The sequence below is a fragment of the Leucoraja erinacea genome, chromosome 11, assembly GCF_028641065.1.
Source record: "Leucoraja erinacea ecotype New England chromosome 11, Leri_hhj_1, whole genome shotgun sequence".
Lineage (NCBI taxonomy): Eukaryota > Metazoa > Chordata > Chondrichthyes > Rajiformes > Rajidae > Leucoraja > Leucoraja erinaceus.
The window spans coordinates 23,382,716-23,408,898 of NC_073387.1; the positions used below are offsets into that span (position 1 = coordinate 23,382,716).

Sequence of the window (26,183 nt, forward strand, 5' to 3'; positions counted from 1 at the left end):
GCTGGGTTGTAAGCTACCCAAGTGGAATGTGAGGTGCGGTTCCTCTAATTTGCGTGTGGTGGTTGGATTGTTGAGTTAGTGCGGCCATGCAGAAGATTCTGATTGGCGAGCAGTGGTTGAGTCATCAGTTGCCAGGTGAAGTCCGCTCTTTAAGAATGAGTTTTGTGTCGATGACTCACAAGTTGCAATAGCTGTTTGTCTGCTTTAGTCTTTCCTTTGAGTTTGCATGTAGGCAGTGCTGGATTTACGTATAAGCTAAACAAGCTATAGCTTAGGGCCCCCACTTTCGAGGGGGCCCCCCGAAAAAATTGATGGGCCTCGAGGTCTAGGGGGGCCTCCAGCCAAGGCAGAACACCTACCGTTCAACTCTGGGCGGCCCCCCCTCTCTATCTCTCTCTCACCATCTCCCCCAGCTATCCGTGTCCAGGCCGCCGGGCTCCGCTCGCTCCTCATCCGCCAGCACGGCAGGCCGCCTTGCACATGCGCATAACCACGGCCAGCACATCATCGGCTGCCCTGCGCAGGTACACTGCAACGGCAACTGGTCGGTGCTGGGCACTTTCTCCCTCGCTTTGAATTGTGGGAGATTTGGCCGCCATGGCTGTTGGGGGCCTCACAAGTGGAACAGCTTAGGGCCTCTCTTCATCTAAATCCGCCACTGGATGTAGGGTTAGGATTATTCTATGCACAGGTACTATTGCTTTGTTTTGCACCCTTGGGGAAAAGGTTCTGACTGTCTACCCTGTCTATGCCTCTCTAGATTTTATATACGGCTATCTCGTCTTCCCTCAGCCTTCGAATTTCCAGACAGAGAAAACTATCCAAGACTGTCCAACCTCTCCTGAAGCTAATACGCCCCAATCCATGCAGCATCCTGGTGAAATTGCTGTAAATCTACCAGCCCCCCTAAATCCCTATAATCAGTCTGAACCCAATTAACCTACAAACCCGTACGTTTGTGAAATTTTGGGAGGAAACCGGGGCATCCAGAGAAACCCACGTGGTCACAGGGTGAACGTGCAAACTCCACACACTCAGCACCCGTGGTCAGGACCAAACCCGGGTCTCTGGCACTGTGAGGCAGTGGCTCTACCCTTTGCGCCACTATTCCTCCAGCAGTTTGTGTTGTTTATTTTTGTATCTGCAGTTCCTAGTTTCTCTAGATGTGTACAAGACCTGTGTCTGTACCGTAGTTTAGTTTAGTTTGGCTTAGTTTAGTTGAGTTTATTGCCACGTTTACTGAGGTACAGCAAAAAGCTTTTTTTTTGTTGAGTGCTATCCAGTCGGCGGAAAAACTATACATGATTACACTCGAGCCGTCAACAATGTACAGATACAGGATACAGGGAATAATGTTTAGTTCTCGACCTGAAATATCACCTATTCCTTTTCCCCTGAGACGCTGCCTGACCGACCCTTGATGGTCCAAGGGTCTCCAATGGGGTAGAAGGGAGGTCAGGACTGCCCTCCAGTTGGTGAGAGGGTGGTTCAGTTGCCTGATAACACAATTAGACAAACACATTGCTGGTGCTTATATTCGAGGGCGGGTTTATATATGGTGAAGTACGGCAGGGACTTTCCAAGCTGCAGGAGAGCCAACTTCCTCGTTTTGGCTTTGTTGAGATTAAAACGTAGTGCCTGCCTTGCCCTGCACGCAGTCTGCACACACATCTCTCTAAGAGCTCTCCCTTCAGTCGACAGTGAAGTCCACCGTAACCATGTCAGCGAACGAGCAGCAGAACTCTTTGCTGCGAGACTCTCAACAGGATATAGCCAGCAACTCGGATGTGGAGGTGAGAGGGGCTACCCCTGCTGCAGTGCCAGTCCACAGGTAAGGTGTTAACCAAAGTCACTTTCCCATTCCCGATTCCCGATTCCCAGAGAGCAGGTCAATGATTCCCGGGTTCTGGGGCCTCACGGATGGACCGCAACTAGGGTTGCCAACTTTCTCACTCCCAAATATAGGACAAACGGTCAAAATAAGGAACAAATTCCCGACGGCAATTCGTTGACCGACCTGGCCATGGCTGGGTGAATGATGAGTTGATTGCACACACAGCCCAGCCGGTGGGTCAGCTGAGGAGTTTTGGCCTGGGCGCGCAACGTCGCGCACAAAGTCCGGCACCCCATACACTCATGGATTGACGATCGGCCATGAGAAGGAGGGGTGGTGGTGTTGGCGGTAAGCGAAGGTCCGAAGGTCGGACAGCTGGCCGGGCTGCCGACCGACCAGGCCACGGGCGGGGCTGGACGCGGCGCTCTGACCCGACAGTCCCCTCGACCCGAGTAGTAGCAGTCAAATACGGGACAAGGGCGGTCCCGTACGGGACAAACCAATTTAGCCCAATATATGGGATGTCCTAGTTAATACGGGACAGTTGGAAAACTTAACCGCAACTGTCCAGCACACTTTAGTTTATTGTCACGGGTTCTGAGGTGCAGTGAAAAGCTGGAATCCCAGACCATCACTCAAACCAACCTCCCTTCCATTGACAGTATACAGATACACTTCACGCTGCCTCGGCAAGACCACCAGAATAATCAAGGGCCAGTCTTTAGTAGATACAAGGGAGGGGAGGGGGCGGGATTGATAGGCAGTTGGTTGGAACAAAGGCCAGAGACAAAAGCAAGTGTGACATAAAAGGATTGAAGTTGCAAATTGTGAAGCTAGAGGAAGGAATGTAGGTGAAAGAAGAGGGGGGGGGGGGGGGGGGGGGGGAAAAGAAATGGGGGTGGGGGTGTGGGGATGAAAGGGAGTGGGGTTTAATAGGAGATTATCTAAAATTGGAGAATTCAATGTTCATACCATTGGGCGTAAGCGACCCAAGCTTAAATATAGAAACAAGTTTATTGAGTGCTGGAGGAACAGTATCTCTGTATCTCCGGAGGGAATGTACAGGCGATGTTTTGAGTCGGGACCCTACTTCACACTTCTGCTTTCAGTTCATTGATGCATGAGATGTTTTGGGTCTAATTCAGAGAGTTAAAATAGTAAACTTTCAGGGGAAAACATAAAATAGGAAGTGTGATTTGCAGTCTGACAAAGCAATCTAAATATCAGATGTAGCCGAGGAGATTAGTTTAGCTTGGCATCATGGTCGGCACAGATATGGTGGGCCGAAGGGCCTGTTCCGATGCTGTACTGTGCTGTATTAGTCACTGATCCTTCTGATTTTGATTAATTGTTTGAAGGAAATCTGTGGGCGGTCACGGTGGCACAGCAGTAGAGTTGCTGCCTTGCAGCAAAATGCAATGCCAGAAACCCGGGTTCGATCACGACTACGGGTGCCGTCTGTATGGCGTTTGTACGTTCTCCCCGTGATCGGCGTGGGTTTTCTCCAAGGTCTTCGGTTTCCTCCCACGCTCCAAAAACGTAGGTTAATTGGCTTGATAAAAATGTAAAATTGTCCAAGTTGGCGATATGCAGAGTACTGCCCTGCTGACTACAACATTCAGAAGGTTCAGAAGGTTGTGGCTGTGTCATCCTTTATGTTTTAAGATTCTGGAAGTTTGAAGTTTAGTTGCTACATGTACCAAGGTACAGTGAAAAGCTTTTGTTGCGTGCAAACCAGTCAGTAGAAAGACTATACCTGATTACAATCAAGCCGTCTACAGTCTACAGATGAAGGGCATAACGATTATTGCAAGATAAAGTCTAGTAAAGTCTGATTAAAGATAGTCCGACGGGCATAGATAGAGTGGATGTGGAAAGGATGTTTCCACTGGTGGGAGAGTCTCGGACCAAAGGTGATAGCCTGGTCGCTCTTTTAGAAAGGAGGTGAGGAGGAACTTCTTCATTGGCCAGAGGGTAGTTAATTTGTGGAATTGCCACATAGGGCCGTGGAGGCCAAGTCAGTAGATTTATTTAAGGCAGAGATAGACAAATTCCTGATTAGAATGGATGTCAAGGGCTATGTGTGAAGGCAGGAAAATAGGGTTAGGAGGCAGAGATCAGCCATGATTTAGTGAGCTGGGAGGTCAGGACTGCTCTCTGGTTGGTGTTAGTTGTGGACACAGCCCAGACCATCACACAAATAATCCTCCCTTCCATTGAATCCAAGACCACCAGCATAATCAAGGACCAGTCTCACCCTGGTCACTCAATCTTCTCCCCTCTCCCATCAGACGAGAGGTACAGAAGTGTGAAAACGCACACCTCCCGATTCAGGGACAATTCCTTCCCAGCTGTTATCGGACAACTGAATCATCCTATCAACACCCAGAGAGTGGTCCTGACTTCCCATCTACCTCATTGGAGACCCTCGGACTATCTTTAATTGGAATTTAGCTTGCTCTAAACATTATTCCCTTTATCCTGTATCTGTACACTGTGGACAGCTTGATTGACATCATATATAGTCTTTCTACCGACTGGTTAGCATGCAAGAACCTTTCACTCACTGTATGTTGGTACAAGTGACAAAGACCGAACTATCTCCAATAGGTCCACATCGCCTGCCGAGCGACACCCAAGGCATTCAGAGGGAGAGAGACAATTGGCTGACTGTTGACTCACCAGTTGCCAGGGAGAAGTCGGAGATGAGGGAGAGTTTTGAACCAGGATGTCATTAAAGAGCGAGCAGCTGCAGTGTACAAAGGCAGATAATTAATTCCAGAGCTTGCAGCTGATCTCATAGACACAGGAAACTGCAGATGCTGGAATCTTGAGCAAAACACAAAGCGCTGGAGTAACTTTCTCGGAAAGTTGCTTTCCGAGAATTATATCTACTATAAATTCAAATTCACACATGCACTGACTACACCGCCCAAACACGGACTTCCATCTGTATATATGTATATATGTATGTAGCGCCGCAGAATTTGTGCACCTATTCCCCCCCCCCCCCCCCCCCCCCATCTCCCTTCTGTTTTTTTTTTTTTTTTCTGTTTCTTGTTTTTTTTTTGTGCTAAATTGTATGTATGCACTGAGTACGAGCAGCTTTCAGTTTCACTGTACATGTATAGTGACAATAAATGGCATATCTATATCTATATCTAACTCAGCAGGTCAGGCGGCATCTTTGCAGAACATGGATAGGTGATGTTTCGGGTCGGGACCCTTCTTCAGACTGATGGGGATGGGGGGAGAAAGCAGGGAGAGGTGGGGGCGAGACAAAGTCTGGCAAGTGGCAGGTGGATACAGGTAAGGGAGTTTGATTGGCAAATGGGTGGGCAGAGATAGGAAGAAGACATCTTCCTTGTGTCTGAAGAAGGGTTCCGACAGATGGTGCCTCTGACCCACCGAGTTACTCCAGCACTTTGGGTCTTCATTTTGTAACCCAGCATCGGCAGTTCCTTGTGTCTCCAAGATTAAAAAAGGCTGCGAGATAAATGAGATGAGGAGAGAAGAAATGCAAAATGTGAAGCCAGAGGAGGGAATATAGGTGGAAGGGGACCAGGAGGAGGGATGGGTGAGGGGGAAGGTTATTGAAAGTTAGTTGCCTAAAATTCAAGAGAGAGTTAGATTTAGCTCTTGGGGATAAAGGAATCAAGGGATATGGGGAAAAAGCAGGAACAGGGTACTGATTTTAGATGAACAGCCGTGATCATATTGAATGACATGCTGGCTTGAAGGGCCGAATGGCCTACTCCTGAACTCACTTTACCTCGGTACACATGAACTAACCAACTCCATTTCTGCCGAGCCACAGGTGGTATTCAGTGAGCATGGATTAAATTAAACTGAACTGAAAGAGGTAAAACGAGGAACTCAGCAGGTCAGGCAGCATCTGTGGAAGGGAACAGACAGACAATGATTCAGATTGGGACCCTCCTTCAGACTGATGCAGTTGGTGGGGGCGGGACAAGGCCTGGCAACTAATAGGTAGATAAAGGGGACGGGGTTTTGTTGGCTGGAAGGGACAAAGACCAAGAGGTGAAAAGGTGACAAAAGGATGTCAGATTAAGGGATATGGGGAGGGGTGAAATGTAAAGCCGGAAGGAGGAATGTGGGTGGAAGGGGGCGGAGGGGGTGGGAAGGGGGGGGGGGGGGGGATGGTGGGAGAAATGGGTGCACATCAGGGTGGAAGAGTGGCACAGCAAAGAGAGGGGGGGGGGGGGGGGGGGAGGGGTTGTTACATAAAATTGGAGAATTCAATGTTCATGCCATTGCGTTGGAGTCATAGAATTATAGTCATGCTGCATGGAAACAGCCCCTTCGGCCCGACTTGTCCATACCTGGATAGAATGGATGCAGAGAGGATGTTTCCACTCGTGGGAGATTCTAGGACCAGGGGGCACAGCCTCAGAATAAAAGGACGTACCTTTAGAAAGGAGATGAGGAGGAATTTCTTTAGTCAGAGGGAGGTGAATCTGTGGAGTTCTGACACAGACGGCTGTGGACGCCGTCATTGGGTATTTTTAAGGTGGAGATTGACAGATTCGTGATTTAGTAACGGTTGTCAGGGGTTATGGGGAGAAGGCAGGAGAATGGGGTTGAGAGGGAAATATAGATCTGAATGGCGGAGTACACAATGGGCCGAATGGCCTAATTCTGCTCCTAGAGCTTATAAATGTATGAATTTAAGCTGACCAAGATCTCCCATCTATACCAATTATAAACCTTGAAAGATTTACATTTCCTGTTGTGGGGAATTTCCTGTTGTTGAACTGGTTTCACGCAATAAAAACACTTTTATAATTGTGAGTCTCTGGCATTCTCTCACCAAGTGGGAGTTCTTAGAATTAGGCTGACTGCTCTTTGATAAGGGCGGGTTGTAAGTTTACTGTGGATGGATTAGAATAGATGGTGTTGTGTTTGATGGGGCCAAAGGGCCTGTTTCTGTGCTGTCACTCTCCCTATGACTAGAGTCATACAGCATGGAAACAGGTCATTCGGCCCAACTTGCCCACACCGACCACCATGCCCCATCTACACTAGTCCTACCTGCCCACTTTTAGGACCAGAAGGCACAGTCTCAGAGTAAAAGGACGTACCTTTAGAAAGGAGACAAGGAGGAATTTCTTTAGCCAGGGGGTGGTGAATCCGTGGCATTCATTGCTAGAGATGGTGGTGGAGGCCTGGTCATTGGGTATTTTTAAGGAGATTGATAGGTTCTTGATTAGTATGGTGTCAAAGGTTAAGAAAAGAAGGCAGGAGAATGGAATTGAAAGGAAAAAAATAGATCAGCTATGATTGAATGGCGGAGTAGGACCGAATGGCCTAATTCTGACCCTGGTCTTATAAAACACCATAGTTAAGGAAGATTCAGGCAAAATACTGGTAAATAAGGTTAGTAAAGATGAGTGGCCAGCATGGACACGGTGGGCCGAATGGCCTGTTTCTGTGCTATGTGCGTCTATGTACCATCATCCGTTATGTGTAGGAAGGTAATGCAGAGTCCGATAAAGGGTCTCGACCTGAAACGCCACCCATTCCTCTATCCAGAGACGCTGCCTGTTCTGCTGAGTTGCTTGCTGCGTTACTCCGTCACTCCAGCACTTTGTGTTCATCTTTGGTACAAACCATCATGACTTGGACACACACCAGGTGTAAATGTTGGAGGTTCCTCCCCATCAACACCATAGGAGTCAACAAAACCAACAGTTCATCAAGAGAAGGACTGCAGCCGTTCATGAGTGCGTCTCACCACCACTTTCTTGATGCCAGTCAGGGAGTGATCTGGAAAACATGGATATGTGACACTTTGGGTTGGGACCCTTCTTCAGACTGTTGTGGCTTGGGAAGTGTGGGTGGGGGCAGGATGGGGAGGCGGGGAGAGTAGGATGGAAAACCCCCAACACAAAACCATGGCAAATCCACCTGGCCGTTTCCCCCTTGCTCATTTAACTTGACATCATGCCAACACCAACACTGTGGGCCGAAGAGCCCGCTTCGGTGTTGTACTGTTCTATGTACACTGGCCTTATATTCTCTGGAATTTGGAAGGATGAGAGGGGATCTTATAGAAACATATAAAATCCAGCCATGATCACATTGTATGGCGGTGCTGGCTCGAAGGGCCGAATGGCCTACTTCTGCATCTATTGTCTATTGTCTATTGTCTAAAATTCTTAAGGGATTGGACAGGCTAGATGCAGGAAAAATGTTCCCCATGTATGTAAGTCCAGAACCAGGGGTCACAGTTTAAGGATAAGGGGTAGGCCATTTTGGACTGAGATAAGGAACAAGTTTATCGCCCAGAGAGTTGTGAATCTGTGGAATTCTCTGCCACAGAAGGCAGTGGAGGCCAATCCACTGGATGTTTTCAAGAGAGTTAGATATCGATCTTAGGGCTAATGGAATCAAGGGATATGGGGTAAAAGCATGAACGGGGAACTGATTCTGGATGATCTGCCATGATCATATTGAAAGGCGGTGCTGGCTCGACGGGCTGAATGGCCTACTGCTGCACCTATTTTCTATGTTTAAGAAAGAACTGCAGACGCTGGAAAAATCGAAGGTAGACAAAAATGCTGGAGGAACTCAACGGGTGAGGCAGCATCTATGAAGAGGAGGAAAAGGCGACGTTTCAGGTCGACACCCTTCTCCAGACTGGTCGAGACCCTTCTTCTATGTTTCCATGTTAATTTTTGTGTCTACCATGATCTGTAGACACTCTCCACCTCCACCAGGGGTCAGTGGTGAGACATAAATCTATTTTCTGGAAACTCATGCAACTGTGGGGGGGGGGGGGGGTGAAGAACTGGAGCCGAGGAAAGACCAGGACCAAGCAGGAACGATCACTAATGATTTCAGGCAGGGTCGTGCCTGGTTGTCCATTGCTGGCCAGGGAAGGTGTGAGGGGAATGGACTGGGGATGTTTCGGGCCAGGACCTTCGTCAGACTAGTGGTGTAAACTGTTGGTCCTTGCCCTCCAAGCGATGGGTTTGTCAGGATGGAAGGTTGACCATGAATCCTGTAATTCATGTCCTCCCTCCCCTCCACTCGCACTACCTGTCTCCCCACATTAAGTCAATGGAATAAAGCATGGGTTAGGGATGCAGAATCCAAGGCATAAAGTCAGGAGAGGGGGCAGATGGTATGAAGGAGATGGAAACAGTTGTCTTGGAAGGGCCACTAACGTCCCTCAGAGGAAGAAATCTGCCTTCCATACCCTGCCCGGGCCTACACCCACCATCGTGGGTGACGCTTAACTTCTCTAGACTGGGTCTCACGAGGAACAATTAGTGATAGTCAATAAATCCAACGATGCCAGACATCTGAACAATTTACGCTTGGACCACCAAGGCCTACGGGGTCTCCCGGTTGCTAAGGGGTATAAATAAGGGGTAAGCCATTTAGAACGGAGACGAGGAAACACTTTTTCTTACAGAGAGTTGAGAGTCTGTGGAGGCCAGTTCTCTGGATACTTTCAAGAGACAGCTAGATAGGGCAGAGTCAGGGGATATGGGGAGAAGGCAGGAACGGGGTACTGATTGGGGATAATCAGCCATGATCACATTGAATGGCGGTGCTGGCTTGAAGGGCCGAATGGCCTATTCCTGCAACTATTGTCTTTTATCTATTGCGGACCAATTCTTAACTCGTCTTCCATCCATATCCCTGGATAAGGGAGTTGGGACCAGTGTAGATTGGGCATCTTGGTCGGCATGGATGAGTTGGGCTGAAGGGCCTGTTTGCGTGCTGTGTAGGATTCTGGAGAGTAGCTGAGAGACTTTGGAAGGAGGGAAATGAGAGAGAGAGAGAGAGATCCTGACATCTATTGGATTCACAGCTCATTGTTATTTGTTGTGCCATCCAGTGGATGTTTTACCAGTTCCACCAGTTTCACTTCCAGGGAATTACCCCATTACTAATAATAATTAATTGACACAGACCTTCGGAAAGTCCCTTGCAAATTACAGGGAAACTTCCTGGACAAATTCACTGCGTCGCACATCACTAATACCACCAATCATACCCAAATCCCTCCAAAAGTTGTGGACTTTATCTGGCTCTAAACATTATTCCCTTTAACTTGTATCTGTACACTGCAGATGGCTTGCTTGTAATCATGTACAGTTTTTCCACTGACTGGATAGCATGCAACAAAAGCTTTCCACTGTACCTCGGTACACGTGACAATAAACTGAACTGAACGGCAATGGGACTAGTGTAAATGAGTGATAGTGACTGGGTGGGCTGAAGGGCCTGTTTGTATGTTGTGTCTCTCTGTGGATCAGGGGCCATACACACACCTCTCAGATGTTGTACATGGCCAGTGAACCATTGAGGTGCTCCCCCTCCTCACCATTGCCGTCTGCCTTCCAGGAGCCTGAGCTGGGGCCGAGGGCTGCTCTACGCTGGCGTATCCATCCTGGTGGCCATGCTCATCGCCGGCCAGGTGGTCGGCATCATGTTCCTGATGAAGCAACAGGACAAGATAGACGGGCTGCAGAAGACCACGAGACGTCTTGAGAGCAAGTACTCGGCGAGCCGCGGACCATTCAGTAAGCAGAGCCGCCAGCAATGATCAACTTACAATGATCAACTGATTGGGTGGTTGATTGGGTGATTCATTGATTTATTGAGTGCTTGATTGATTGACATTAATTGATTAATCTGTTTAATTAGATGATTGATTGATCAATTTACTGATTGATCAATTTATTGGTGACTGATTGATTCATTAATTAAATGATTCATTGGTTGATTGGGAATTACATAGAAACATAGAAAAATAAAAATTAGGTGCAGGAGTAGGCCATTCGGCCCTTCGAGCCTGCACCGCCATTCAATATGATCATGGCTGATCATCCAACTCAGTATCCTGTACCTGCCTTCTCTCCATACCCCCTGATCCCCTTAGCCACAAGGGCCACATCTAACTCCCTCTTAAATATAGCCAATGAACTGTGGCCTCAACTACCTTCTGTGGCAGAGAATTCCAGAGATTCACCACTCTCAGTGTGAAAAATGTTTTTCTCATCTCGGTCTTGAAGGATTTCCCCCTTATCCTTAAGCTGTGACCCCTTGTCCTGGACTTCCCCAACATCGGGAACAATCTTCCTGCATCTAGCCTGTCCAACCCCTTAAGAATTTTGTAAGTTTCTATAAGATCCCCCCTCAATCTCCTAAATTCTAGCGAGTATAAACTGAGTCTATCCAGTCTTTCTTCATATGGAAGTCCTGACGTCCCAGGAATCAGTCTGGTGAACCTTCTCTGCACTCCCTCTATGGCAATAACGTCCTTCCTCAGATTTGGAGACCATAACTGTACGCAGTACTCCAGGTGTGGTCTCACCAAGACCCTGTCCAACTGCAGTAGAACCTCCCTGCTCCTATACTCAAATCGTTTTGCTATGAATGCTAACATACCATTCGCTTTCTTCACTGCCTGCTGCACCTGCATGCCTACCTTCAATGACTGGTGTACCATGACACCCAGGTCTCGCTGCATCTCCCCTTTTCCTAATCGACATTCCTTGATTGATTAATTGGCTGTGGATTGATTGACCGATTGATTAGTTGATTAATTTATTTGTTAATTGATTGATTGATTGCCTGATGATTGGTCCACTACTTGCTTGTTGGCACCATAAGGCAGCAGCTCTACCCGCTGCGCAACCATTGGGCTGGGGTTGTGAGGGGATTTCAAAAAAAACATTGGCCCACTCAGTTTGTTCCTCATTCTGTTTATTCGCCTGCACTGAATTTCCCCAGAACCCTCTCTGAGCTAAGTAAAATCCTCAACGCACACACACACACACTCTGAGGGGGGAGCCCCACGGTGAGCTGTTTGCTAGAATTGGGGATCCGCCTGGCTTTAGAAGTATGATTCACTTTGGTTTTCATCAGCTCAGATTAGATACACCGGTGCTGTTTATTCTGCAATAGAACATAGTACAGCATAGCACTGGAACAGGCCCTTCGGCCCACAATGTCCATGCCAAACATGATGGCAAGTCAAACTAATCTCCTCTGCCTGCACGTGATCCATATCCCGACATTCCCTACACTTCCAGGTGCCTATCTAAAAGCCTCTTAAACACCACTAGCATATCTGCCTCCACTACCCACCCCTGAAAGCGCCTTTCAGGCACCCACCACCCTCTGTGTGTAAAAAAAAATCCTTCAAACTTTAGAATCATAAATCATACTGTAGAATCTCCTTTCAACTTTCCCCCTCTCACCTTCAAGCTGTGGCATCTAGTGTTGTACATTTCCATTCAGGGATAAAGGTTCTGACCCCATCTATGCCTCTGATAATTTTATATACTTCTATCATGTCTCTCCCAAGCATCTTGAGGTTCCAGAGAAAACAATCCAAGTCTGTCCAACCTCTCCTTGTAGCTGAAACCCTCCAATACAGGCAGCATTCCGGTGAACAGGGAAAAGAGCGGGGGAGGGGGGGGGGGGGGGGGGGGGGGGATTGGGGGAAGGGAGAGGGGGGTGAGGGTTGTGAAGCTGCATCTACAGTTCCATGTGTCTCCATTTTTTTCTTGTATCTTTTTATCCTTCAGGACCGAAGCCAATCATGCACCTGAGACCGATGATGATGGATCTGCCCATTTCCTACATCAACCCCAATGCCGACGCACCAAAGGTGACTTCTCGCCGAGACATTATGGAATATTAACTCCCCTTCCCATTCCCACACCGACCTTTCTGCCCTGGGCCTCCTCCGTTCCCCTCATTAAGTCTTAAAGGAATAAAGCAAGGGTTCGGGATTCAGAAGCTAAGACACAAAGGCTGTGGAGGGGGCAGATGGAATGAGGTTCATGTTCATGTCCTTAAATCATAGAAACAGAATTAGGCTATTTGGCCATTCAAGTCGTGGCTTGACTTCATTCAATCATTCAATCATGGCTGATCTATCTTTGCCTCTCAATCCTATTCTCCTGTCTTCATCCCACATCTTCACAGCTTAAGGATACGGGGGAAATCCTTTAAAACCGAGATGAGGAGAACTTTTTTCACACAGAGAGTGGTGAATCTCTGGAACTCTCTGCCACAGAGGGTAGTTGAGGCCAGTTCATTGCCTATATTTAAGAGGGAGTTAGATGTGGCCCTTGTGGCCAAGGGGATCAGAGGGTATGGAGAAAAGGCAGGTACGGGATACTGAGTTGGATGATCAGCCATGATCATATTAAATGGCGGTGCAGGCTCGAAGGGCCAAATGGCCTACTCCTGCACCTAATTTCTATGTTTCTATGTTTCTATATCCTTTGACACCCATAGTAAACAAGATCCGTCTTAAAAATATTAATCAATGGCCTTCTTAGCCGACTGTGGCAATGAATTCCATAGATTCACCACCCTCTGGCTAAAGAAATTCATCCTCATCTCTATTTGAAAGCTACATCCTTTTATTCTGAGCGAAAACATCCTCTCCACGTCCACTCGGTCCAGGCCTTTCACAATTTGGTGAGTTCAATGAAGGCTCCCCCCATCCTCCTAAACTCCAGCGAGTGCAGGCCCAGTGCCGACAAACGCTCATCATACGTTAACCCAATTATCCCCGGGATCATTGTCGTAAACCTCCCCTGGACCCTCTCCAACGCCAGCACTTCCTTCCTCAGATCTGACGCCCAAAACTAGTCACAATAACGGAGATGGAAGCAGTTGGTCTAGGTGTAGAGATAGGTAGCATGGTCCACTCATCTGGTGTCCATGGATGGGATGGGTACCATGGATGTCCTTGGAAGGTCCACTAACATTCCTCAGAGGAGGAAATCTGCCTTAGCGACCCTGCCTGAGCCTACACCCGCCAACGCGGTTAACGTCTCTCGAGACTGGGTTCCATGGAGCTGTATTTGTCACTTGTGCAACTGCACTGTGAAATTCATTTCGCATTATTACACATGCGGGCGCCACCATGTTTTGCCGCAAAATCCAAAAGTCCAAAGTCCCGTCGACCCGATTGACTCAATATATCGGAGCCGTTCCCCCGAACCTGTATCCCTCTCCTCACCCCGGCCATCTTTGTGACCCTGGGGGGCCTCCTGCAGCCCACCTTGAAGGGGCTGGAGGCATTCCCCCGGTTCACCCACCCACCGCCCCTCGCTCCTCGCATCCAACGTCTCCAGTGGCTTCTTCCCGGTCACACCCATCGACAAAGCCTTCGGGCGGGCACTGTGGCCATGGCACCTCCCACAAGGTACACAATATACAAGGGCAATTAGGGGTGGGCAACAAATGCTGGCCTTTGGTGCCACATACCGACATCCGAACACTTGTGCTTGTTCCGCCAAGGCCTGCTGGAACTAAACATTTTAACTCCCATTCCCGCTCCCACACTCATTCCTGGGCCTCCATCATTGCCCGAGTGAGGCCACATGCAAACTGTAGGAACAACAGCTCATGTTCCGCTTGGGTAGCTGACAACCCAGCAGTATGAACGTTGAATTCTCCAATTTTAAATCATACCCCCCTCTCTCTTTTGAGTGTTCCACCCCTACCCCTAGTTATTCCTACCACCATCTCCCAGCCACCCCCTCAGTCACCCCTTCCCCTACCCCGTACATTCATATCCCATCCCTGAGATTCCCATTTCACTTTTATCCCCCCCCCCCCCCCCCCCCCCCAGTTCCCTTCCACCCACATCCCTCCCTCTGACTTTATGCTTCACTCCGCCTTTTCTCTCTTTCTCTGACTCCCCTTTGTCTCTTTTCAGCTTTTATCACTTTCTCCCACCAATCTGGCCATCACTCCCCCCCCCCCCCCAATCTGTATCCACCTCTCACTCACCAGGTTTTGTCCCACCCCCACCTCTCTCTTCCAGCTTCCCCCCCATCCGTCAGCCTGAAGAAGGGTCCCAATCGGGAAAGGTCACCTGTCCTTTCCCTCCACAAATGCTGCCTGACCCACTGAATTCCTCTTGCACTTTGTGTTTTTGGTTTAGTTAACTTTAGTTTAGTTTAGTTTATTGTCACGTGTACCGAGGTACAGTGAAAAATGTTCAGTGCAAGATAAAGTCCAGTCAAGTCTGATTAAAGATAGTCTCCAATAAGGTAGATGGTAGCTCAGGACCACTCTTTAGTTGTTGATAGGATGGTTCGGTTGCCTGACAACAGCTGGGAAGAAACTGTCCCTGAATCTGGAGGTGTGTGTTTTCACACTTCTGTACCTCTTGCCTGATGGCAGCACTGCAGGAACTGCAGGTATCTTGTGTTGCCAGACGTAACTGGACCAGTGTGTGTTGGTTGGGCGATAACGGAAATGTCACCGTCTTTATCCTTGTCTTTCCTCAGCTTCCCACACCTAAATCTACAACTTCGCCAATGACCGTGATGGAACAAGTTCATCAGCTGCTGAAGGTACCTCTCCAACCTATTACAGAACAGGTGGCACGGTGGCACAGCGGGAGAGTTGCTGCCTCCCAACTCCTGAGACCTGGGTCCGATCCTGACTACGGGAGCTGGGTGTGAATGTGTGGGGTTTGCACGTTCTTCCTGGGACTGCGTGGTTTCCTCCGGGTGCTCCTGTTTCCTCCCAAACTCAAAGACGTGCGGGTTTGGATAATCCCTCGTGTCGGATAGAAAACAGCTGATTAGTGGTCGGCATGGACTCAGTGGGTCAAATGGCCTCTTTCCACGCTGTATCTCTAAACTGAAACTAAACTTTATCTTAAAATTATTTGGAACAAAGGGTGGAGTTTATTTAATCTTGTCACGTCTACTGAGATACAATGAAAAAAGCTGTGTACTGCATGCTATCCAGGAACTGGTGATATATGAGTACAACCATGCCACACACAAGTACAGTGGATGGTTTAGTTTCGACTCGCAGCATGGAAATGGGCCCTTCGGCCCACTGAGTCCATGCCGACCATCGATCACCCGTTCACACGTTCTTTCTTGTCCCACTTTCTCATCCACTCCCTGAACCTACAATCTGACAGGCCTTTGGGATGTGTGTGGAAACTGGAGCACTCGTGAGGCAGCAGCTCTACCCGCTGCGGCCTCCCCCCCCTGTTGCCCCCACGTTGACGGGACCTTTTGCCCGATCGTTAGGCTGATCGTTACTGCTCATTTTTTCCTCTCAGGATGGAAACCGAACAGAAGGGATTCCGGAAATGATTGGAAGCTTCTCCGACAACCTCCAGCTGCTGAAACAGAATCTGAACGAATCCGACTGGAAGGTTGGTGTTTAATTGTCCAACGTGAGAATTCCTCCAGCACTTTGCGTACGCCGCAAGACTCGAGTATCTCCAGATCCTCGTGATGAGGAGGAATTTATTTTGCCAGAGGGTGGTGAATCTGTGGAATTTATTGCCACAGATGGTGGTGGAGGCCAAGTCATTGGGTATTTTTAAAGCGGAGATTGATAGATTCTTGATTAGTGAGGGTGTCAAAGGTTACGGGGAGAAGGCAAAAGAATGGGGTTGAAAGGGAAAGATAGATCAGCCACAATTGAATGGTGGAGTAGACTCGATGGGCTGAATGGCCTAGTTCTGCTCCTATGATATGAACTAGTTCTGCTCCTGTGGTATGAACCTCAATCATATCCACAAGATACAGGTAGCGGGAGCTCTATCGTTGTGTGATAGTCTTGGCTACGTCCAACACCTTAAACTGACTGGACTATCTTGGTCGGTGAGGTTGCTGTAGGTCAGGATGACAAGGAAATTGAAGAGCATGCAGTGAAGACTTTGTCCTCAGGCAGACAGAAAAGATAGATCAGCCGTGATTGAATGGTGGGGTAGACTCGATAGGCAAAATGGCCTAAATGTGCTCCTATGTCTTATGAACATGAACTATTCACTGCCAACCCCTGAAATATGAACCTGGTGACGTGTGTTTTTTTTGGTGTTTTTTAGGATTTTGAATCTTGGCTGCAGAACTGGTTCCTCTTCCAACTTGTTCAGCCTGAGAAGAAGACTGCACCAACCCAGGCACCCCAAGTACTGCCTCGCCATGAGATGCCATCCAGAGGTACGTGACAACCTTCTTCTCCCCATCCCAATGAGACCTTGCTCCAAGATCCTTGGCTTGCCGGCTTGAGTTACAGGGAGAGGTTGGACAGCTTTGACATTTTTTTTGTATTGGAGCCTTGGAGGATGAGGGGTGACCTTATTTAGACTTTGCACTTTAGTTTAGACTAGGGTGGCACAGTGGCGGGACAGTAGAGTTGCTGCCCCACGGCGCCAGAGACCCAGGTTCGATCGGGTGAGGTCTGTGCGGAGTTTGTACATTCTCCCTGTGACCACGTGGGTTTTCTCCGGGTGCTCCGGGTTCCTCCCACACCCCAAGGATGTGCGGGTTTGTAGGTTAATTGGCTTTGGTAAAAATTGTAAATTGTTCCTAGTGTGTAGGATATTGCTAGTGTACGGGGGTGATTGCTGTTCGGCATTGATTCAGTGGATCGAAGGGCCTGTTTCCGCGCTGTATGTTAAAGTCCAAAGAGTGGTCTTTTTGGGATGTGCAAGATCATGAGGGGCATGTTTAAAGTGAACGCCACAGTCTTTTTCCCAAGGGAATAGGATTTTAAAGATAGACACAAAGTGCTGGAATAACTCAACGGGTCAGGCAGCATCTCTGGAGAACATGGATCGGTGATGTTTTGTGTCGGGACCCTTCTTTAGATGATCTTAAAACCAGAGGGCACAGGCTTTAAGATGAACCTCAGGGACAAATTTTCACTCAAAGGGTAGTCCATATCTGGAAGGAGCTGCCAGAGGAAGCTATTGAAGTCACGTGGTTATGCAGGGATATGGATCACGTGCAGGGAGGGAAGATTAGTTTAACTTGGTTTCATATTTGGCACAGGCATTGTGGGCCGAAGGGCCTGTCCCTGTGTTGTACTGAAGAAGGGTCTCGACCTGAAACGTTGCCAATCCATGTTCTCCAGTGGTTTACTGACCCGCTGAGTTACTCCAGCACTTTGTGTCATCCTGTGCTGCGCCACTCAATGTTCTACTAGTTATGTTATCCCACTTTTCATCTATTCATCCACTTCCTACACACCAGGGGGGATTCACAGTGGGCTAATGAACCAATTAACCTACAAACCTGCATGGGCATGTCTTTGGGATGTGGAAGGAAACCAATGGACCCGAAGGAAAATCATGTGGTCACTGGGAGAACATACAAAGTACAAACACTGATGCACACATGCACGCACACTCGCACACAAGCACACACGCATACACACACTCGCGCAGATGCACACACTCGCGCACATGCACACACACACACCCGCTCGCGAAAACACACATTCACGCGCACACACACGCGCACACACAGGCACACACATGCACACGCGCGCGCACACACGCACACGCGCGCGCACACACGCATACACAGTACTCGAGGTCAGGATTGAACCTGGGTCTCTGGTGCTGTGAGGTAACGGCTCTACCCACATTGTCTTTGAGGGATTAGATTTCAGAGTTGATGACAATAAGGACATATTCCCTTTATCATTGTGGACGGCTTGATAGTAATCATGTATAGTCTTTCCGCTGAACGGATGGCATGCAACAAAAAGCTTTTCACTGTACCTAAACTAAACTAAAGTAAGGTCACATCATTATTGGAGTGGGAGGCAGTGTCAAGCAGAGCAAACGTGCAAATCGCAGTGTGTATCTTCGGATGTTATTGTGTCACAATAATGTTTTGTTAGTTGCCTTGAAGTGACCAAATGATTCTTGTCTCCACAGGGAGGAACGTCTTCTCCAGCATGGCCATGAGCCCACTGCTCAACCTTCCTATCGCAGAAAGTGCCTCCAAGCAATCCGGTCTTGCTGAAGTCGTTCCTCATAAAAGGGGTAACTATGCCGACGAGTATTTCAGAACATAGAACAGTACAACAGAGGAACGGGCCCTTCGGCCCACAATGTCCGTGCTGACCATGATGCCAAGACCAACTCTTATGTACCTGCATGTAATCCATAGCCCTCCATTCCTCACATGTCCATCCATGCACCCATCCAAAAGCCTCATAAACATTACTGTCATATCTGCCTCCTCCACCACCACCCCTGGCAGCAAGTTCCATGCATCCCCCACCATCTGTGTAACATACCTGCCCAGCTCATCTCCTTTATAATTGGTCCCGCTCACTTTAATCATGTGCGCTCTGGATTCATACAGTATGGAAATAAGCCCTTTGGCCCAACTCATCAAAGTCCACCAAGATGCCCCATCTAAGCTCGTCCCATTTGCCTGCGTTTGGCTCATATCCTTTTAAACTTTTCCTTTCCATTTTCACCCAGGTAAAATCAGCTCTTCCCTTATCCTCCAACGCTCCAGAGAAAACAATCCAAGTCTGTCCAGCCTCTCCCTGTAACTAATCCAGGCATCATTCTGGTCAACCTCCTCTCCAAAAGCATCCACATCCTTCCTGTAATGGGGCGATCAGAACTGCACGCAATACTCCAAATGCACTGACCAAAGTCCTACAGAGCTGCATTATGACTTCCTGACTCTTATACTCAAAGCCCTGACTGATGAAGGCAAGATTACTGTACGCCTTCTATACCGCTCAAAGCTATGTCCACAACTCTCTGCAATTTCCTGCGGTCTTGGATGTTCTGGGGAGCCTCAGGCTCTGCAGGACACTGATGTGACCGCTGTTATTTTTCCTCACGCAGTTTTCCATGCAGAGACTGAGTGTGAGAGACTGAAAAGGGTGGCGGAAATTAAGCCCGGAACATTCCAGCCAAGCTGTGACAAGGATGGGAACTATGAGCCAAAGCAATGCTGGCCAAGCACTGGCTACTGCTGGTGTTCCTATCCCAATGGGACCAAGATTGAAGAGACCGCAACCAGGAAACAACTGGATAATTGTCAAAGTAGGCTTGAGTTTCTTCAGCTACCTGTTGTACTGAGCCATAGTCACAGTTATAGAACCATAGGCATAGAGTCATTGACCCATATAGTCATAGAGCTACAGTCAGAGCCATAGTGTCATAGTGATAGTCATAGTGTCATAATCATAGTGTCATAGACCCATACAGACCCATAGTCATAGAGCCATCGTTTTAGCGCCAGTCTTAGAGCCAGAGTCATGATCATGTAACGTCATAGAGTCTGAGCCAGTCATAGAGTCATAGAACCATAGTCATAGTCCCATAGAGCTATAGAATCAATCATAGTCATACAGCATGAAAGCAGGCCCTTCGGCCCAACTTGTCCATGCTGACCACCCACTGAATCCCCTTCCAGAGACACTCTCCCCATCTCCAAAGTTGACCATCAATTTACAGATCCAGCGTGGAAAAAAGGCACCTTTGGCCCCCTGAGTCGACACCGACCCATACACTAGCTCCATTCTACACACCAGGGACAATTTACAAAAGCCAATTAACCTACAAACCCGGACATCTTTGGACCGTGGGAGGAAACTGGCGCAACCGGAGAAAACCCACACGGTCACAGGGTGGACGTACAAACTCAGTACAGACTGCAGTTGTGGTCAGGATCTAACCCATGTCTCTGGTGCTGCAAGGCAGCAACTCTGCTGCAGCGCCACCGTGCCCATCCCTAGTTCTTAGGGAAATATTCCATGAAAATGTTGATGAACTTTAACGGTTCCTATTGTGGACTAGTTTTGACTGAGGTTCTAACACATTGACAGGTGACATGTTAGCCTCACTTGCGGCTTAAATGCGGCTTTCTTTCCACCTTCAGGCTACCAAAAGCCAGATGACCCAAACTTTTCCGGCTTTGGTGGTGAGTAGCAGGGATCGGCCATGGTTAACCCAAGATGTCCACTTGGCGAAAGGGAGCGACAGACGCTTGTTGCCTCTAGCTTCCCTAATCCACTAACCACGATAGTCTATCCTTCCTCGGCCATTCCTTTAGACTTTGGAGATACAGCACGGAAGCATTCCCTTCGGCCCACCGAGCCTGCGACAACCAGCGATCACCCCGTACACGAGCAGAATCCCACACACGAGGGACAATTTACAGAAGCCTAGTAACCTACTAACCTGCACGTTTTTGGAGTGTGTGAGGAAACCCACTCGATTACAGGGAGACCGTACAAACTCCGTACAGACAGCACCTGTAGTCGGGTTCGAACCGGAGTCTCTGGTGCTGTGAGGCAACAACATGACTGCTGCGCCACCGTGCCGCCCCTATTGAGGCTAATTGAACCTAACTTTATAGTGAGTTCTTTGTCCCATTTGGCCCATTGAATCATGGCTGATCTATCCATTCTCCTGCCTCCTCCCCGTAACCTTTGACACCCTTACTGATCAAGAACCTGACAATCTCTGCTTTAACAAAACATAGACTAGTAGAAAACATAGAACATAGACTAGTGTAGCACCTTCGACCGTGCTGGACATGATGCCAGGTTAAAGAAATGGCAGCACAGTGGTGTAATGGTAGGGCCTTTAATGCCTTATCAAAACCTATCAATCTCTGCTTTATAAATACCCAATGTCTTGACCTCCACAGCCGTCTGTGACAATGAATTCCATAATTCAATAGCAGTCGCATCGCTTTGATCATTAACCTTTGCACTAATGTCCTAAAACAGTGCGTCTACAATTTGGAAAGAGTAAACTTCTGAGACAAGTTATAAATGGGAGATATTCAAAGCTAAACTGAAGATAGAAAATAACACAAATGGCACAGGGTGTAGAGACGCTGCCTCACAGCACCAGAGACCCGGGTTTCATCCTGATCTCCGTGTGTCTGTCTGTGTGTGTAGAGTTTGCATGTTCTCCCTGTGACCATGTGGGTTTCCTCCGGGTGCTCCGGTTTCCTCCCACATTCCGAATAGGTGCAGGTTTGCAGGTTAATTGGCCCTGTGTAAATTGGCCCCAGTGTGCAGGGGAGTGCATAAGAAGGTGGGATAACATAGAACTAGTGTGAAGGGGTGATCGATGTTTTGGCTTGGACTCGGTGGGCCGAAGGTCCTGTTTCCATGCTGTATCCCTAAACTAAATTACACTAAACTAAATGGTGAAGAGTAGCTTTAATATTTTTCTCTGATGTTCTATGTTCCAGGATTCTAGAGATTAGTTCAAATAAAGAGAATTAACTTCAAGGAAACATAGAACCTAGAACATAAAACAGTCGAGCACAGGAACAGGCCCTTCAGCCCACAATGTCTGTGCCAAACATGATGCCAAGATAAACTAATCTCCTCTGCCTGCATGTGATGCACACCCCTCCATTCCATACATAACCATGTGCCTGTCTTTAAAAGTCCTCTTAAACGCCACAACGTATCTGCCTCGACCACCACCGCTGGCAGCGCGTCCCATGCACTCACCACCCTCTGTGCATAAACAAAAATTGTCCCACACATCTTTGAACTTTACCCTTCTCGTCTTAAAGCAATGCCCTCTAGTCTTGGACCTTTCCACCCTGGGGAAAAGGTTCTGATTGTCTACCCTGTCTATGCTTCTCATGATATGATAAACTTCTATCCGGTCTCCCCTCAACCTCTGACGCTGTAGAGAAAACAATCCAAGTTTGTCCAACCTCCCCTTATAATCCGAGCATCATTCTTGTGAACTGCTTCCGCACCATCCCCAAAGCCTCCACATCCTTACTGTAAATGGAGCGGCACGGTGGCGCAGCGGTAGAGTTGATGTCTTACAGTGCCAGAGACCCGGGTTCGATCCTGACTGCGGGTGCTGTCTGTACGGATTTTGTACATTCTCTCAGTGACCCGCGTGGGTTTTCTCCGGGTGTTCAGGTTTCCTCCCACACTCCAAAGACGTACAGGTTTGTAGGTTAATTAGCTTTGGTAAAAATCGTAAATTGTTCCTAGTGTGTAGGATAGTGTATAAGGTGATCGCTGGTCGGCGCGGACTTGGTGGGCGGAAGGGCCTGTTTCCACACAGTTTCTCTAAAACTAAACAAAACAATGCCCTATAGTCCTTGCTATTCCACTCTGGGGGCAAGGTTCTGACTTTGTACCCTATCTATGCCTCTCACGAGTGTATAAACATTCTATCTGATCTTCTTGTGAATCTCCAACCCTGTAGAGAAAACAAGCCAAACTTGTTCAACTTCTCCTTATCATCCGGGCATCATTCTGATAAACCTCCTCTGCACCCTCTCAATAGCCTCCACATCCTTCCTGTAATAAGTTCATAAGTTCACATCATAGCAACAGAATTAGGCCATTTGGCCCATCAAGGCTACTCCGCCATCCAGTCATGGTGGTCACGGTGTCGCAGTGGTAGAGTTGCTGCCTTACAGCGAACGCAGCGCTGGGGACCCGGGTTCGATCCTGACTACGGGTGCTGTCTGTACGGAGTTTGTACGTTCTCCCTGTGATCTGCATGGGTTTTCTCCGAGATCTTCGGTTTCTACCCACACTCCAAAGATGTACAGGTTTGTAGGTTAATTGGTTTGGTAAATGTAAAAATTGTCCCTGGTGTGTGTAGGATAGTGTTAATGTGCAGGGATCGCTGGTCGGCGCGGACCTGATGGGCTGAAGGGCCTGTTTCTGCTCTGTATCTCTAAACTAAACATTCTCCTGCCTTCTCCCCATAACCTTTAACGCCCATACTAATCAAGAATCTGTCAATCTTCACCTTAAGAATACCCATAGAAGGCCTCCACCGCCATCTGTGGCAATGAATTCCACAGATTCATCACCTTCTGATGAAATAAATCCCTCCTCATCTCCTTTCCAACCGTACGTTCTTTTATTCTGAGGCTTTGGTTTCTGGCCCTAGACTCTCTCACTAGTGCAACCATCCTCTCCACATCCACTCTATCCGGGCCTTTCACTATCGGTAAGTTTCAATGAGGGTCCCTACTCATCCTTCTAAACTCCAGCGAGTACAGGCCCAGTCAAACGCAATGGAAGGCGGCAAGTAGCACTGTATTCGATACTCTAAATGTGTCCGAACTAAAGTGCTAGGTGTTGTACTTAACAGAGGTCCCTCTTCTCGGCCCTGCCTCACCATGGACATGGAATGAAGGAACTGCAAGCACACAAAACAGGAGCTAACATAACCATTCACTCCCTTTCCCTCGCTCCAACCACCCATAACACAGCTGATCCAACCACCCATAACACAGCTGATCTAACCACCCATAACACAGCTGATCTAACCACTGCATTCTTCATAAGTTCATCAATTCATAAGTTCTAGGAGCAGAATTAGGCCATTCGGCCCATCAAGTCTACTCTGCAATTCAGTCATGGCTGATCTATCTTTCCCTCTCAACAACATTCTCCTGCCTTCTCCTCATAACCTTTGACACCCTTACTAATCAAGAATCTGTCAATCTCCTCCTTAAAAATCCCCAATGACTTGGTCTCCACAGCCCTGCCTTGTCTTGCAATCTCTCAGCTCCTTGCTTGATGAAACTACCCAATATTTAAAGATAAAGGCTTTGCTGAAACAAGTTTGTTGAGATATCTCCAAAACTAACAATGTTTTTCTCTTTTTTCTTACAGCTTTTGAGGACTAAGGATGAAATGTCGATGGACACAGATCCTCAAGACCAGCTTTGCTCCCCAGACATACATTAATTGCAAAGATTGATTAACATTTACTTTGATTGATAATTATTGGGCTGTTGACTTGCACCCAGTACATGTATCTTCTATCCTGCTTATGATTTGTCCGTGAGGATTATTTAGCTAAAAAGTAGACAATCAAATTGCTCATAAGTTCATAAAATCATAAGTTGTAGCAGCAGAATTAGGCCATTCGGCCCATCAAGGCTACTCCGCCATTCAATCATGGCTGATCTATCTTTCCCTCTCAACCCCATTCTCCTGCCTTCTCCCCATAACCTTTGACACACTTACTAATCAAGAATCTGTCAATCTCCTCCTTAAAAATCCCCAATGACTTGGTCTCCACAGCCATCTGAGGCAATGAATTCCACAGATTCACCACCCTCTAACTAGATGAATTCCTCCTCATCTCCTTGCTAAAGTTACCTCCTTTAATTCTGAGTCTGTGCCCTCTGGTTCTAGAGTCTGTACATTCACCCCATCTATTCCTCCCATGATTTTATCAACCCTCTCACCTGAACACTTGGGCATTTGCTTCATAATCCAGATGGCTCTGCCTAACACTGGGAACACCACCATCAGAGATTGAAGGATTGCAGGGGTATATAAAGCCCCCCCTCACCATTACTTTGGGATTCAGTAGAGTTGGGGCTACAGTTTATGATTATCAGCAATGCCCCTTTGCAATTAAAAGATGCATTCAAGATATAAAAATTCACCACTTTGTTTTAAGAATTGCCAAGAATTAATTTGCTGAAGAATAATATTGCTTCTAGATTATGTTAATATTTGCTCATTGATAATGGCTAACTATTGCTGGGGAATATTATGTTGCAATAAAAGGTGTGGAATTTAATTTCATCTCTTTCTTTGAATTATTGTGACAATTGGGATTGGATGTTGGGGGTAAATGAAGGGTTGTTGTGTTAGGGGCCTGTCATCCAGGCTTCAGCCCATTATCGTTCAAAGCATTGGATGGAATAGATCTAAAGGTAAAGGTAGGGGTTTAGTTTACTTTAGTTTACTTTTGTTTAGTTTAGTTCAGTTCAGTTTAGTTTAGTTTATTGTCAAGTGTCCCGAGATACAGTGAAAAGCTTTTTTGTTGCGTTTTATCCAGTCAGCGAAAAGACTAATGATGATTACAATCAAGCCGTCCACAGTGTACAGATACAGGATAAAGGGAATCATGTTTAGTGCAAGATAAAGTCCAGTTAAGTCTGGTTAAAGATAGTTCAAAGGTCTCCAATGAGGTAGATGGGAGGACAGGACCACTGTCTAGTTGGTGATGGGATGGTTCAGTTGTCTGATAACAGCTGGGAAGAAGCTGTCCCTGAATCTGGAGGTGTGTGTTTTCACACTTCTGTACCTCTTGCCCGATAGGAGAGGGGAGAAGAGGGATTGACTGGGGTGTGACTGGTCCTTGATTATGCTGGTGGCCTTGCCGAGGCAGCGTGAAGTGTAGATGGAGTCAATGGAAGGGAGGTTGGTTTGGGTGATGGTCTGGGCTGCGTCCACAATTCTCTAAATTTTATCGGGATGCATCACAGCACGGCTTGGGAACAACTCCATCTAAGACCACAAGAAATTTTAAAGAGAAGTTGATGAAGTGCATGGGCTAGTGTTTCTGGAGAGGCAAGAGTCAGAGATTTTGGTTCAAACTCAATCATTCTCAAGCGCGGAGTGTGACGGAGACGTCACTTTCCGGTCCATGTTCTCCGGAGATGCTGACTGAGTCACTGCGTTACTCCAGCACTTTGTGTCTTTTTTGTAAACAAGCATCTGCAGTTCCTTATTCCTCCAAGATTCATACGGATATTGCCACGAGATCTTGAGTTAAAGGTGGAGAGGTGGG

At 47.7% G+C, this 26,183-nt stretch overlaps 1 protein-coding gene across 2 annotated transcripts; it reads left to right on the top strand.

Moving 5' to 3' along the window:
• The first annotated feature begins 1,625 nt into the window (after positions 1 to 1,625).
• LOC129701569 (HLA class II histocompatibility antigen gamma chain-like) lies at positions 1,626 to 25,185 on the top strand. Of its 2 annotated transcripts, XM_055642832.1 has the most exons (10): positions 1,626 to 1,831; positions 10,214 to 10,392; positions 12,406 to 12,488; positions 15,136 to 15,201; positions 15,930 to 16,025; positions 16,704 to 16,818; positions 18,546 to 18,653; positions 19,479 to 19,679; positions 20,518 to 20,559; positions 24,266 to 25,185. In XM_055642832.1, exons 1-10 carry the CDS (start codon positions 1,719 to 1,721, stop codon positions 24,277 to 24,279), a joined length of 1,017 nt encoding a protein of 338 aa, XP_055498807.1. In that variant the 5' UTR covers positions 1,626 to 1,718; the 3' UTR covers positions 24,280 to 25,185. The 2 variants fall into 2 exon arrangements, with proteins under 2 accessions (XP_055498807.1, XP_055498808.1); XM_055642833.1 differs by lacking the exon at positions 20,518 to 20,559 and having other exon boundaries at positions 1,627 to 1,831.
• The last annotated feature ends 998 nt before the right edge of the window (positions 25,186 to 26,183 follow it).